Source organism: Pelophylax lessonae (genome assembly GCF_965119305.1).
Source record: "Pelophylax lessonae genome assembly, chromosome: 2".
NCBI classification, from domain to species: domain Eukaryota; kingdom Metazoa; phylum Chordata; class Amphibia; order Anura; family Ranidae; genus Pelophylax; species Pelophylax lessonae.
This window is the reverse complement of record NC_138769.1, coordinates 100,229,153-100,245,505: the sequence shown is the minus strand read 5'-3', so window position 1 is coordinate 100,245,505 and position 16,353 is coordinate 100,229,153. Positions and strand designations below refer to the sequence as shown.

Here is a 16,353-nt window from a genome sequence, read left to right as displayed (position 1 = left end):
ACAGGGGAACACAGGATTATTAAACAGACTGTAGACAAGATATGAAACTTTAAATGAAACTACAGCAGCAGGAGGGGAGGGGGCGGGCAATGACACAGGATCAGACAGGCTGGGAGAGGGGGGGGGGGAGGACAGAGGAGGACAGGAGTGCTGCGGATGATGAAGACCCCTAAACTGACCACGGTGTCAGGGCTCAGCAGCCATGGTATATCGTGGTCAGTTTACAGAGGGGAGGACACAGCCAGGCAGGATTAGCCAGGTATTTTAGGTGATAGAAGGGGCCAAATTACACAGCACAAGCACTGTGCTGTATAACATGCTTTAAGGGAAGAGGATCAATTTTTTTTATAGGTTAACAAATGCTTTAAAAATAAATGCTGCCAATTGCCCTTTAAAAATAAACACTCAAAATAAGTATAATGACTAAGCCCCTCCCCTTCATGACATTGTTGAAAAGAGGCGGAGCATGGGTGACCTTAAAATGATGCACCCCCTAAAAAAAAAGTTCTGCGGATGTCCATTCATCTGGCCTGACGGGGTGTGAGCCTCTTGGCCTCTGAGAGATGCTTCAGATTCCTATGATCGGTGAAAGTGAAAACTGGAACCACAGAACCTTCAAGCAAGTGTCTCCACTCCTTGAGAGCCAGGATAATGGCTAAGAGCTCTCTGTCTCCAATCTCGTAATTACATTTAGCTGGAGACAACTTATTGGAGTAGAACCCACAAGGAAGTAAGGGTCCATCAGGTGTCCGACGCTGGGACAGGAGGGTGCCTACTACTGTCTCAGATGCATCCACCTCTAGGACAAAGGGAAAACCAGGATTAGGATGAGACCGAATGGAAGCCGAAGCAAAAGCAGACTTGAGGGCCTCGAAAGCTTCGATGGCAGCAGGCGTACAATTGTGGGGATCGCTGCACTTCTTGGTCAGATCTGAGATAGGTTTGGCCAAAGAGGAAAAGTCCCTGATAAATTTCTGATAGTAGTTTGCAAAGCCAAGAAAACTCTGAATGGAATGGAGACCACTAGGGCGAGGCCATTGTAGAACAGCCGAAACCTTCTGGGGGTTCATGGAGAAGGCTTTTAGCAGAAATGATGTAGCCCAAGAAGGCAACCTGAGACAGGTGAAATTCACATTTCTCAAGCTTACAGAAAAACCCATTCTCACGTAACCGTTGCATCACCCGTCTGACATCCAGGAAGTGTGATTCAATGGAATAAATCAAGATGTCGTCCAAAGGTCAAGCTTGGTTAAGACTGTTGATCCCTTGAGGCGGTCGAACAATTCTGTTTTCAATGGAATCAGGTATGCATTCTTGAGCATGATGCGATTGAGGCCCCTATAATTAATGCAAGGTCTCAACTCACCCCCCCCCCCCTTTCTTCTTTACGAAGAAAAAACTGGTACCCGCTGGAGAAGTGAACTTGCGAATGTGCCCCCGGGAAAGTGCATCCGCCACGTACTCCTCCATGGCCCTATTCTCCGCAACAGAGAGAGGATAAACCCTACCAGGAGGGGGAATGGCACCAGATTGCAAGTCTATGAAACAATCGTATAGACCAGGACTTCCCAAACTGTGGGTCGCGACCCGCATCTGAGTGGGTCGCCGACAGCGTTGGAAAAGTCAGTTGAGCAGTGAAAAAAAAAAAAAAAAAACAATTACCATTTAAAAGCCCACTAGGGGCGCTGGACGTATTGCTGGCTATGGGGGAGGGGGTGGGGTTCCCGGCTGTGACATCATTGGGGGCGGGGCAGGGCCGGTACAAGGGGTGGGTGGGATGGACGGCTCAGGAAGGACACTGGATGTCAGATCGGGAATATACAGAGTTTGTTACCCGCCCTCTCCTCCCAGCAAACAATGTGGAACAGGGGCGGGTAACAAACTCTGTATAGTCCCAATGATCTGACATCCAGTGTCCTTCCTGAGCCGCAATCTTCTCCCCTTCTGCAGCCGCATCTCTCCCGAGCTGTCCGTGCAAAGGTTTGAATTGTCTTCTCCTATGCTCTCTGACATATGAATAGGAGGAGGAGCCTCAGAAGAGGAGAATCACGGATCGATGTGCCGCGCTGTATCTGAGGTCTGCCTGCTGGTGCTGGAGGGAGAACTGCACTGGGGGCACAAATCTAATCATGTCACCTCCCAAATTCCCCCCCATAACAGCACAATCACCCCCCCCCTCCCTCCCATATCAATCCCAACTAGAAGTAATCCTCTTCTCCCCACCCCTCCTAGTACAAATTCTCTTATTCTCCCCCCCCCAAGGACAACCCCCCCAAAAAGTATTTTTATACTGGGAGGGGTGGGGAGAAGATGATTACTTCTAGGTGGGATCAATATGGGGGGGGGGATGTGCTGGGATAGGGAATTTGAGAGGTGACAGGATAAGATTTTTTTCTAGCAGGGGAATTGGGGGGAGGGTGCTAGGAGGGGTGATTCGTGCTGGGGGGAGGGGGGGGGGATTTGTGCCAAGAGGGGGAATATGGGGATTGTCCTTGAAGAGATTATTGGGATGGGGTGGGGGGATTCGTGCCAGAACAGGAAGTCTTAGGGCTGTGAAAAAGGGGTATTTGGGGGGGGGGTTGTGCCAGTAGGAATGATGGGGGGTATTTGTGCTAGGGGGAAATTTTTGATGGGGGGGGGAGGATTTGACGGGTAAGATTTGTTCTAGGAGGGGAAATTTTTTTTGGGGGGGGCGGGTACTAGGAGGGTGATTTTGGGGGGATGGGGGGAGGATTTGTGCCAGGAGGGGGGACTTGTGGGGTTGGGGGAAGAGGATTTGTGCCAGGAGGGGGAATATGTGCTGGGGAGATGGGGGAAGAGGGTTTGTGCTAGGAGGGGGGATTTGTGCGGATGGGGGGGGGGAGGATTTGTGCCAGGAGGGGGGATTTGTGCTGTGGGGATGGAGGGAAGAGAATTTGTGCCAGGAGGGATATTTGTGCTATGGGAAGGGGGGGGAGAGGATATGTGCCAGGAGGGGGATTTTGGCTGTGGGGATGGAGGGAAGAGGATTTGTGATGGTGGGTGGGGGGGGAGAGGATTTGTGCTAGGAGGGTGGCTTTGTGCTGGGGGGGGGGGGTTGGGCTAGGAGGGCATTTGGGGGGGGGGGTTGTGCTAGAAGAGGTGATGGGGGATTTGTTCAAGGATGGGGAGTTTTTGGGCTGTTAGAAATGGGGATGGGGGGGGATTTATACTAGTAGGGATGATTGGGGATTTGTGCTAGAGGGGAAATTTGGGGGTAGGATTTGTGCTAGGAGGGGGAATTTGGTGGAATGTGCTAGGAGGAGGAATTTGGGGGGTTTGTGCTTGGGGGAAGAGGATTTGTGCTAGGATGGGGGATTTGTGCAAGAAGGAAAAACATTTTTTTTGGGGGGGGGATTTGGGGGAGAGGATTTGTGCTAGTAGGAAACTTGATGGGTATTTGTGCTAAGAGGGGATATTTCGTGGAGGAGAAGATTTGTGCTGGGAGGGGGGATTTGGAGAGGGGAGAATTTGTGCTTGGAGAGGAAATTTGAGGGGTGAGAATGTGTGCTAACGCTGCTTTTTTGAGTAGGGATAGTTGTGCTAGCAGGGAACATTTGGGAAGAGCGAGGCTTTGAGTTCAGAGAGGATGGGGGGGGGGGGGAAGATTTGTGCTGGGAGGGAGATTTCAGCAGGGAGAGATGTGTACTGGGAGGAGGGAGAATATTTGTTTGTGGAAATATTTGGCTTGGAAAGGGAATGTATGCTTAGGGCCTAAGTGTGCCAATTAGTGCTCAATTTTATTTATTATTTTTTTTATATTGCTAAAACATTATGCTCCTACATCTTGTGGGGGGGGCGCAGTTTGGTGTCTTCGCCCTGGGCGCTGGATGGCCTTGTCCCGTCTCTGGATGAGGGCGGTGCCGGTGCATGCGTCAGTCACTGTCCGACTCCGTCACCTACCCGCCGGTTCCCGCCGCCGTCAGAGCGAAGAGAGGAGCAGCGTGCCGTGGACGTCTCGGAGTGTGGAGTGACAGGAGTCGAGCCAGCCCACTGCCCAGGAGAGCAGGTAAGTGAACAGTGAGCTGCAGTGGGTAACAATCCGGGCACAGTAAGTAGCAGTGCTGTGCCATGCCTGTACATACTTGGCCATGCCTATACCTACTGTGCCATGCCTGTACCTACTATGCCATGCCTGTACCTACTAACTATGCCATGCCTGTACATACTGTGCCATGCCTATACCTACTGTGCCATGCCTGTACCTACTAACTATGCCATACCTGTACATACAGTGCCATGCCTATACCTACTAACTATGCCATGCCTGTACCTACTGTGCCATGCCTGTACATACTGTGCCATGCCTATACCTACTGTGCCATGCCTGTACCTACTGTGCCATGCCTATACCATCACCTGTGCCATGCCTATACCATCTCCTGTGCCATGCCTATACCATCATATGTGCCATGCCTGTGCCATGACCTGTGCCATGCCCTTACCATGACCTGTGCCATGCCCTTACCATCTCCTGTACCATGACCTGTGACATGCCTGTATCATCACCTGTGCCATGCCCTTACCATGACCTGTGCCATGCCTATACCATCATATGTGCCATGCCTGTGCCATGACCTGTACCATGCCCTTACCATGACCTGTACCATGCCCTTACCATGACCTGTGCCATGCCTATACCATCTCCTGTACCATGACCTGTGACATGCCTGTATCATCACCTGTGCCATGCCCTTACCATGACCTGTGCCATGCCTATACCATCATCTGTGCCATGCCTATACTATCTCCTGTGCCATGACCTGTGACATGCCTGTACCATGACCTGTGCCATGCCTGTACCATGACCTGTGCCATGCCTGTACCATCATCTGTGCCATGCCTGTACCATCACCTGTGCCATGGCCTGTGCCATGCCCTTACCATGACCTGTGTCATTAATTAAGTGTATTCAATAATAAATTGAAAAGTAGTAAATTGATATTTTTAATTCAACATCCCCCTCCCTTTAAAATATGCAAAATTATTATTATTATTTGCATTTATATAGCGCCAATAAATTCTGTAGCGCTTTACAATATTCAATTACAATCAAGTGGGTCCCGAAAAAAATCTGTATTCATAAGTGGGTCTCGGCCCAAAAAAGTTTGGGAAGCCCTGGTATAGACGATGAGGGGGAAGAGTACCAGCGCAGCGTGCACCTTGTCAAATACATCTTGATACTCGTGATATTCAGTAGACAACAATGAATCCGTGGAGGTACAAAGTACCTTAACAGGCCCGTGGATACAAACAGCGCCACACTGTGCAGACCAAGAGAGGATCTCGATTGACTGCCAATCAAAAGTCGGATGGTGTTTCTGAAGCCAAGGGTACCCCAAAACAACAGAGTAGTGTGGGGACGATATAACCTGGAAATAGGTTGACTCCCTGTGAACAGCCCCTATCGCCATGTCTCGTGGGTAGCCTGTGCCAGTTGCAGGGGTCTGCCATCAATCGCCTCGATGACTAGAGGAGAAACATGGGGCAGCAAGAGTATGGAATTTGCTACAGCAAACGTACAGTCAATAAAGTAACCGCCAGCACTGGAGTCTACCAACTCCTGAGTAACCACCGAACCTGCTGGCCAGGAGAGGACAACTGTGATTAGCGGTTCATCTGTATGGGAAACCAGGGATGAGGAAATTCCACCTAAGATGTGCCCCCGACAGGACCCGGCCTCCTCTCTCCTCCTTTCCTCCTCCTGAATGACATCAGCATGGGGATTCTCGGCCCCTCCCGCTGTACCTGTCAGATCAGGAGAGGGAACAGCAGCCGATCACGTAAGCGCAGAGCGGCACTCAGAAATAACAGGGGATGGCCAGAAAATGATAAAGTGGGTTTACGACCACTTTAATATACCCAAAGATCTACTTACAGCCCTCATCAATGGACCAGTAACAAAAATATTAAAACACTCCCATACTCTTATTCTACATCACAAAAATATCAAACATTAGATCCTGAAAATCACCAACAATTAATTTAGCATTAACTAAAACCAAATCTTCATGGTTTATTATTCACAAAACAAGATATTTTACACAAATTACCACAGTTTGAAAAATTAGTAGTAAAAACAAGATGGTTGATTCTGACAAGTTTGTTTCTGATAAAACCCTTGTGGGACTACAAAAGCAAGAACAACCAACGCAGACTTAAGGCCCGTACACACGTAGCGATTGTCGGCTGTAAATATTCGGCCAACGTCTGATCGGCCGATTGTAGGCTTGTTAGTATGATGCTTCCGACAACCGACTGCGACTTTTCGGCCGAACAGAATCTGGTGTGCAGGCTTTAAAATTTTTGTTGGCCGACACCAGAACGGCCGATTGTTCCTCAATCAGTACAGAATTCGGCCGACAAACAGCAGATGAGCAAGAATGGGCATGCTCAGAGAAGAAAAAACACACGGAAAGTTAACCATCACATGACATCACTTCTGCAGTCGGCTGTTGTTGGCCGACAAAATTCGTGTGCATTCTTTAGCACTTTTCAACCGACAGGACAGCACCGGACAAAATACGGCCGATCGTTCGGCCGACAATCGCTACGTGTGTACGGGCTTAACACAGAAGGAGACAGAACTAAAGAGAATACAGACAAATGTGAAACCACAAATGTCAACTGCTCTAAACTAAACATACAGGAAATAGCTGCATAGAGAGAATATTGTTTCTTTTTTCAGAATTGTCAGTGTTTTTTTTTTTGTTTGTCAAATACCACCAAAAGAAAGCTCTATTTGTGGGAAAAAAGGACATCAATTTTATTTGGGTACAGTGTCGCATGATCGTGCAATTGTCAATTAAAGTAATGCAGTGCCGTATCGCAAAAAAATGGCCTGGCCATTAAAAGAATAAAACCTTCCGGTCCAGAAGTAGTTAAATTATAGGTAAACCCTAACAATATCTTTGGGTCTAATAAATATACCAGTGAAATTGTTTTGTTGTATCTGTGCTGTCTGTGTAGTCTGTATTGTTATCTCAAGCTTTGTTAAGTTTGTTAGGACCACAGAACGCCTCCATTCTATAGATAAAAGGAGGGGGAAGTATTCTGTAGTTATGTGCTGTGGAGGCAATGCTGCTCCTCTTTAGATACTGTACATTAAATGAGTGCTGTCACCCCAGGACAGGAAATGTATGGCCTCATCCACACAGGAGTACCTATCCATACACCCGTGCAAAAGCCCATCTTCACTTGTGTGGGATGCACAGGTGGTCCATTCAGACCCATGCAAGCAGCCTGTTCAAATCAATGACAAGCAGCCAGCTGCACAGAAGCGCATCCCAGAGTGCACATCTGATCAGAAACACAGAGAAATTGGTCACCTGGTCAGAATTAAATAAAAATATGAAAATTAAGAATGAAGAAAGAAAACTAATAAAACCACACACATGTACAGACTGGTAAGCTATAACATCAATATAGAATTTTTGGCATTTTCCCTCTGTTCATGAGATTTTTTGTCATAAACCCACTCTTACAGGGGCCCAGGAATCAGGGCAGATTTTCTGGGACACAGACCGCTGAAAGATATGACTAGGAACAATTTGTATTTCCATTAGGAGGTGTTACAGTTATTGACACAGCCCAGAGACGATACCTTTAGATCCAATCTCTGCATGGTGAGAAGCAGAATCAGAATGGGTCTCATTTGGAATCTGAGGATTGGACCTGTTGAATGAAACAATAAAATGTATTGAATCTAAATCTTTGCCTTTTATTATTAATCCTGATTATAGAATTTTATTGTTTTATCATAAAAACATATGGTATACTGTATATTCTGAAAACATATACATAAATATATGAACATATGACTTTCTGTATGAATATAGATATTGTGAAAACATACATACACATACCTTTCTGTGTGCTGATGGTCTATATCTGAGAGTCCACCATCTTTGCTGTAGATGGCCTCTGGAAATGCCACATAGGATCTCATTGCCTCTTTAGAAGAACTGACTGCTTCTTCAATGGGCTCACACTTTCCTATTTTTGTCATGTCAAGAAACTCCTCTGGATCTCGATGTCTTGCTATGGGAAATTATTTCACCAAACAAAGAAATGTATGATATCACATGATAAAATGTGTTGTATCGTTTTCTCCCCTGTGTTGTGATTGATTCCCAATATAAAGAAAATGTGTGGAAATGATTGTGTTGGAAGCCTCATTTCACTACTCTTTGAGTCCAACAGTTGCAGATATGTAGTCTGTTCTAACTTGGAAGGGTCAGTCATGGCCAAGGAGAGAGCAGGCATAGGGGTAGTTTGGTGGTCAGGATGCACTCTCTTTAGATCTGCATCATATCAACTCTACTTAGAGAGACTGAAACCCAGGAATGATATTTGACATATCCTATATATATATATATATATATATATGTATATATACACCTCTCACATATTTTAAAATATTTTATTCTATCTTTTCATGTGACAACACTGAAGAAATGACACTTTGCTACAATGTAAAGTAGTGAGTGTACAGCTTGTATAACAGTGTAAAATTGCTGTCCCCTCAAAATAACTCAACACACAGCCATTAATGTCAAAACAGCTGGCAACAAAAGTGAGTACACCCCTAAGTGAAAATGTCCAATGTGGGCCCAACGTGTCAATATTTTGTGTGACCACAATTTTTTTACAGCACTGCCTTACCCTCCTGGGCATGGAGTTCACCAGAGCTTCACAGGTTGCCACTGGAGTGGCAACTCTTCCACTCCTTCATGACGACATAACAGAGCTGGTGGATGTTAGTGACCTTGCGTTTCTCCACCTTCCATTTGAGGATGCCCCACAGATGCTCAATAGTGTTTAGGTCTGGAGACATGCTTGGCCAGTCCATCACCTTTACCCTCAGCTTCTTTAGCAAGGCAGTGGTTGTCTTGGAGGTGTGTTTTGGGTCATTATCATGTTGGAATACTGCCCTGCGACCCAGTCTCTGAAGGGAGGGGTCACGCTCTGCTTCAGTATGTCACAGTACATGTTGGCATTCATGGTTCCCGCAATGAACTGTAGCTCCTTATGTAGCCCCAGACCATGACACTCCCACCACCATTCTTGACTGTAAGCAAGACACAGTTGTCTTTTTATTCCTCACCTGGTTGCCGCTACACACGTTTGACACCATCTGAACCAAATCATTTTATCTTAGTCTCATCAGACCACAGGATGTGGTTCCAATAATCCATGTCCTTAGTCTGCTTGTCTTAAGCAAACTGTTTGCAGGCTTTCTTGTGCATCATCCTTAGAAGAGGCTTTCTTCTGGGATGACAGCCATGCAGACCAATTTGATGCAGTGTGCGGTGTATGGTCTCAGCACTGACAGTCTGACCCCCCCACCTCTTCAACCTCTGCAGCAATGCTGGCAGCACTCATACGTCTATTTCCCAAAGACACCCTCTGGATATGACACTGAGCACTCAACTTCTTTGGCGACCATTGCGAGGCCTGTTCTGAGTGGAACCTGACCTGTTAAACCGCCGTATGGTCTTGGCCACTGTTCTGCAGCTCATTTTCAGGGTCTTGGCAATCTTCTTATAGCCTAGGCCATTTTTATGTAGAGCAACAATTCTTTTTTAAGATCCTCAGAGAGTTCTTTGCCATGAGGTGCCATGTTGAACTTCCAGCGACCAGTACGAGAGAGTGAGAGCAATAACACCAAATTGAACACACCTGCTCCCCATTCACACCTGGGGCCTTGTAACACTAACGAGTCACATGACACCGCGGAGGTAAAATGACTAATTGGAACCAATTTAGACATTTTCACTTAGGGGTGTACTCACTTATGTTGCCAGCGGTTTAGACAATACTGGCTGTGTGTTGAGTTATTTTGAGGGGACAGCAAATTTACACTGTTATACAAGCTGTACACTCACACATTGTAGAAAAGTATAATTTCTTTAGTGTTGTCACATAAAAAGATATAATAAAATATTTACAAAAATGTGAAAGGTGTACTCCCTTTTGTGAAATCCTTTTTGTTATCTTCCATGGCAAAGGATTGGGCACATTGATAGCAGTACATGACAAGTAGTGATGTTGGCAAATCTGGTGTTGGCAGTAGGGGTGGTGCTGGAATAGCAAGTAGTTCAAACTGAAGCAAAATAGGAATTTTTTTTTGGATAGCATGGGATTGGTTAAGAGTTTTATGGGGATTTTATTGCTATCTGTCCCTGTTTGGGAGATTTCCTTATACTTTCCATTTTTCTAACAGTGGTCACCAGGACAGTGAAGAAATTAAAAAAAATCACCACTGGGACTACAAACAGCAATGAAAAAAATCCAGACAGTGGTTTTACTCTCTCTCTCTCTCTCTCTCTCTCATTCTATCCAAAACAAAAAAGTATTAATTTGAAGGACATGATCATCTTGCTAGTTGCTGGTGATTCAATTAACAGATTGTTGTGTTTCTCGTAGACTCCAGTGGTGATTTCTCCACTTTTAACCCCTGCCTTGTTCATTATAGGGAGATGTCACTCTAGCCACTGGATTCAACATTCATGTTACATTATGAATGTAAATAAATACTCCTGCGCTATCATCTATATTACTGTGTTAGAAGCTGATAAATACCCCTGTGTAATCACCAACCACAACATTAAAACTTTTTATATAGAAAGTTTTCATGTTACATTATTGAGAGTGCTGATTTTGAACTGTCCAGGGAAGGGGCCAGACTCAGGAACTTCAGTGCGGGATCTCACTGCTTGAACCCATTAAGGTTGCAAGAAAAGATTGGATAAGCCCAGCAATATCTATCTGAAATATGAATGAATGAACTGTGATTAACCACATTTTTTAAAAGCTGAGTTAAATTTGACTTGCCACACTCAGGCCTGACTACTGCCAGACCTGTTGAATCAAGAAATCACTTAAATAGAAGCTGTCTGCCAAAGTAAAGCACACTAAAAGATCTCAAAAATCAACACATCATGCTGCAAACTAAAGAAATTCAAGAACAAATTAGAAACAAAGAAATTGACATGTATCTGTCTGGAAAGGGTTACAAAGCCATTTCTAAGGCTTTGGATCTCCAGAAAACCATGGTGAGAGCCATTATCCTTTATCCATATACAAATGGAGATAATGTGGAACAGTACCTTCCCAGAAGTTGCCGGCCTACCAAAATGACTCTAAGAGCACAATGAGGACTCATCCAGGAGGTCCTAAAAGGATCCAGAACAACATCTAAAGAACTGCAGGCCTCACTTGCCTCAGTTAGGGTCAGTGTTCATGATTCAACAATGAAAAAGAGATTGGGCAAAAATGGCATCCATGGCCATCCAAGGTGAAAATCACTGCTGACCAAAAAGAACAAAAAAGCTTGTCTCACATTTGCCAAAAAACATCTTGATTATCCCCAAGACTTTTGGGCAAACATTCTGTGGACTGATGAGGCAAAAGTTGAACTTTTTACAAGGTCTGTGTCCCATTACATCTAACGTAAAAATAACACCGCATTTCATAAAAAAAACATCATACCAAAAGTCAAACATGGTGGTGGTAGTCTGATGGTCTGTAGCTGCTTTGCAGCTTCAGGACCTGGATGACTTGCCATAATTGATGAAACAATGAATTCTGCACACTACCAGAAAATCCTGAAGGAGAATGTCCAGGCATCCTTTCAAGGACAGTGATCCAAAACACACCAGCAAGTCCACCTCTGAATGGCTAAAATAAAACTAAATTAAGGTCTTGGAGTGGCCTAGTCCAAGTCTGGACTTAAATCCAATTGAGATGCTGTGGAATGACCTTAAACAATGCATTCATGCTGGAAGACCCTCCAATGTGGCTGAATTAAAACAATTCTGCAAAGAAGAGTGGGCCAAAAATCCTCCACAGCAATGTGAAAGACTCATTGCCAGTTATCGCAAATGCTTGATTTCAGTTGTTGCCACATAGAGTGGCACAACCATTTATTATGTTTAGGGGCAATTACTTTTTTCACATAGGGCCAGGTAGGTTTGGAAAGCTTTTTTTCCTTTATAAATTAACTCATCATTTAAAAACTGCACTTTGTATTTTCTCGGGTTATCTTTGTGTAATATTAAAATTTGTTTAATGATCTGAGTCATTTTAATGTGACAAATATGCAAAAAAATAAAAAATCAGGAATACTTTTTCACAGCACTGTATGCTGTATATTAATGTGTATAAATAGTAAAGTGACTCTTGAAACTTGCCTACCCTGTATATTTCTTTGCTTTGAGAAAGGATAAGACAGACTTGTGCTCTGACCCCACACAGGTGAATAGGAGGAAAGACTTCCTTCAATGGCTGCCTGAATCACCCCATACAGATCAGAATTCAGCAAAGGAGAGATGACCTGTGAATGAATAATTAGAACATAGGAGTGGAAATGACAGGTCTTCATAGATGGCACACTGTACAGCAAATTCCCCAAACAATACCTGGTTATCCAGCTCTTGAAAGGTACATCTAAATCCAAGCACCACTGGACCACGTGCAGTGATCTTAATTTTGGCACCTAGGAGACCTGGTCACATAAGTAATATTGTCATGAAATGTAACTTTTTAAATACTGTGGGTAAAAAAAATAAATATTGCCCACATTTCCATAATAGTCTATTAAAGTGCACCTAACCTGGCATGGTTATTTAAGGCAAAAGCAGTACTGAAGTGTTCCAAACTTTGGTGCTTTCGAGAATCTGTGTTAGTCTTTCATTTTATCCCTATGGAGTTCCCATGGATCTTAGGCCCAGGATGTACATGAAGATTCAACTCACTAAGTCCCAACCCTTGCCATTTACCTGTGAAATGTGCTTGCGGGCCCAAAGTAATTCCTTTCAGCACTGCTCTTACAATACAATCAGTTTAAGATGCTTGCAGGCCCAAGATATTGCCTAGTTGCTTGCAGGCCCAAGGTTTTGCCTTTCAGCACTGCTGTTACCATATAATCAGTTTAGGTCAGGTTCACTTTCATTTAGTTGTGAGTAAATGCTTCCATCACTGGCATTTTTCCAGTTATGTCAGTGCCGTGTTTCTTGGACAATCAGTCCTTTAAAGTCAACAACAAATACACACTGTGAGTGCAGGACAATCGGTGGACGCGTTTCACGACTGGATATGTCGCTTATTCATCACCATGGGTGATGAATAAGCGACATATCCAGTCGCGAAATGCGTCCACCGATTGTCCTGCACTCACAGTGTGTATTTGTATTTGCCAACTCGATTGATGTGGAATAAAGACACTCCTTTTCTTTGAAGTTATCGGAAGTGCGGTCATTCCTTTTGTTTGAAGCTACCTTGGATTGCGGATCCGACCAGCACCTGATCCCAGCCTCACCTAGAGCGGTCTCCCTTGTTTGGATTCTGCCTTTAAAGTCAACAAGACTAGTCTAGTGCATAGCTTATTGATGATGTGAACTTACCTATATAACTCCAACCCTCCTGTCTCAAACCATCGATTGCTTTCTTGAGAATTTTGTGGTGAATGTTTTTGAAAACATCTTCTGACATCTCTCAGGAGGCAATCAACATGAAAGAGAATGCAAAAAACAATGGCATAGGAATAATGAATTCTGAAATAAACTACACAAGCTTATGTCACGCTTGGACCACAACTAAACTTCTGTGGGCTGAGGGCTCTGATGCAAAACGTGAGCTGGGGGTCCAAAATCATGTGAAAAAATACTTTGCCAGGGTTAAGTGACAAGAGAACATAACTGGGGCCCACTTAGAGCTAATAAGGGACTAGATTGTAAGAAAAACATCAGGGCTGATGGCTCTACACTATAAAAATCCCTGAAGAAGGAATTAGCTAGGCTCAACTCCAGGCAAAATGTTTTTTTCTATTAGTTCTGGACAGAGGGTGGAAGGGATAGGACAACTGTCAGGTTTTTAATGTGGTTTGTGACACCATTGGATAGATTTTTCTTCATGACAGCCAGGACAGGATGTGATAGGAAATCTCTCCAGTGGGCACACAGACTAAAAAAACAAACCGGTTTGTAGTGCTACTTCCCCAAGAGCTGTTTGGTAGATTGGGTTCTCTGATCTTCTGCTTCGACAACCTCAGCACCACTGACACACCAGGTTAAGCAAATGGATACTGGCATACTGCACTGCTACAGGGAGCACAAATATACTGTAGATACCCTGCACACAACTAAGGTTCAGTATCAAAAAGCAAACATCAGACTGGTTAGTGGTAAATTAACCTGACATAGTCTCGCAGGTTGCAGTAAATAGCACTATGCACATAAATGAGTAAGTAAAGGATTAGGTCACTCACAGTTCACTAGACAATATGTTCACTAGGCTATAGCAACATAGAATGGAGTAAACCTGGTCATCCCCAAAATCAGCAATATGTAATGGCATTACAAAACAGTAACAGCAATGATAGTCAATAACTGCAATAACTCCTCTGTAAACAGTAGGCTGTATCCACTTTAGAGTGCAATCTATTTGAAAGGTAGTGATGAAATTCAGGACTCCCTAAAGGGGTACCTCTTACTATGGACAATAGGGGAAGTTCTTGTTAGGCAGTTATCTGATTTAGCAGTCTTTAGCCCCACTTCTTCAGCCAGCTAGCATTGAGACCCATTCTTTATGGTGGTGCCCATAAGTACAGTCCCAGTAAAGTCTACATGCAGTAAATAATGCTGTTAGTTACATGACCAGTCCCTATGTGCTCAGTTTCTGGTAGCAGCAACAGATTAATGGCAGCAGTGTCTTCTAACCAGTTCCAGTCCTGAGCACACACCTGCAGGCTTGTAGCAGGCTGACATGCACACAGGAGCAGGGATGTATACACCTCAGTCTCCTCTCAGCAAAAAGGAAATCCCTCAGTATTTAGCCTGAGAAAATACATCTCTCTCTCTCTTTAAACCCTGGTTTGCATTGGGAACTGTAGTCCAACAGTCCATTATTGCCAACCATCAAGTCTCTTGAGCTCCTTTTGCTTGTCAGCTCCATCTGGTGAATGAAGGCAAGGTAGTGTTAACCCATTCAGCTGAAGTCCATTGGGAGCACAGAGAGCACTGCAGCAAAGTGTCCTCAACCTCCCTCCTCCTCCTCTTTTACAACACAGCTGTAGAAATTGCATACATATGCACTATGCTTCTTTCAGCTAACAATTCATGGGCTTGCCTTGATGAATTCATGGCTTCCAGTCTCTTATATATATATATGTGTTTTACACCATATATATATATATATATATATATATATATATATATATAATCTTAAAATGTATGGGTGGTTCCTGCGCTATCTGAGGTGGTGTATATTTTCCTTCTTACTGCAGCCCCACGGTGCTGGTACCAGAAACCAGTTTATATAGGTAAAAATAATTTGTATTTGTGGCGCGCTTCAGAAGTGAAAATACAAGTGCCTTATAAACTATTGTGAATCAGTATATAATCCTTGAATAAAACTGTGTTCTTATTTAGCTGAAAAATAGTGAGTCACTTAAAATTATACCGTGATTACATATAATACAAAATAAATAATTAAATGGTTCCAATATGTCTCTATATATATCAAAAAGTGCTGGGTGCTTATGTTCCAAATAAAATGAATAACTATCCAATTGACTCAATATAAATATTTCTTCAAAATCAATCAAAGGTGCTCTGTGCTTTCTTCAATAAAAATTAATACAATACTGTGTTTCATAATGTCCATATACATAAATCCAAACGGTAAGGTGCAATACTATTCAATATCTTCAAAAGTGCTCTCATGCAAAGGAAAAGTGTTGTGACTTTCTACTTCCACCAGGTGTCACATCTAGGTGCTCTGGACTCTCACCTTAATGAGGTGTATATTGCGCCTATTATATACAACTTGGTCTCCGAATCGATAGTTGAGGGTTTTTTTAAAACGTTCCGATGTCCTGTTATGACCACGGGTGTTTCCTGTCTTGTCCGTGTCTGGGGGGTTATATGCTTTCTAGCGTCCTTGACTTCTTATCATACCTCGGGCTCAGTAAGCACAAAGGGGCATCATGGTGTAGTATATCAAACCAGTTTATTGTTAAAAAAATAGAGTTGCACTTACATTTAGCAGGTATTTTGTATGCCAAGATAATACAAATACAGCGTTGGGAGCGCTTCGCTCCGATCTCCAACGTCACTTCCGGTAATCTGGCGGCTCCTCCTACGCGTTACGTCACATCATGTGACTTCCTCAGGGAAGTACTCCCTGAGGAAGTCACGTGATGTGACGTAACGCGTAGGAGGAGCCGCCAGATTACCGGAAGTGACGTTGGAGATCGGAGCGAAGCGCTCCCAACGCTGTATTTGTATTATCTTGGCATACAAAATACCTGCTAAATGTAAGTGCAACTCTATT

General features: G+C 44.0%; 1 protein-coding gene across 1 annotated transcript in view; it reads right to left on the bottom strand.

Annotated features, from left to right (window-relative positions):
- LOC309545643 (trifunctional purine biosynthetic protein adenosine-3-like) overlaps positions 1-16,353 on the bottom strand; it is a 93,848-nt gene that overhangs the window by 48,800 nt on the left and 28,695 nt on the right. Inside the window, exons 6-10 of the mRNA XM_082244904.1 lie at positions 13,425-13,512; positions 12,441-12,526; positions 12,217-12,355; positions 7,884-8,058; positions 7,622-7,692 (exon numbers count right to left, since the gene is read on the bottom strand). Of these exons, the coding sequence (XP_082101030.1) occupies positions 7,622-7,692; positions 7,884-8,058; positions 12,217-12,355; positions 12,441-12,526; positions 13,425-13,512 (559 nt within the window). The remainder of the gene's footprint in view (positions 1-7,621; positions 7,693-7,883; positions 8,059-12,216; positions 12,356-12,440; positions 12,527-13,424; positions 13,513-16,353) is intronic.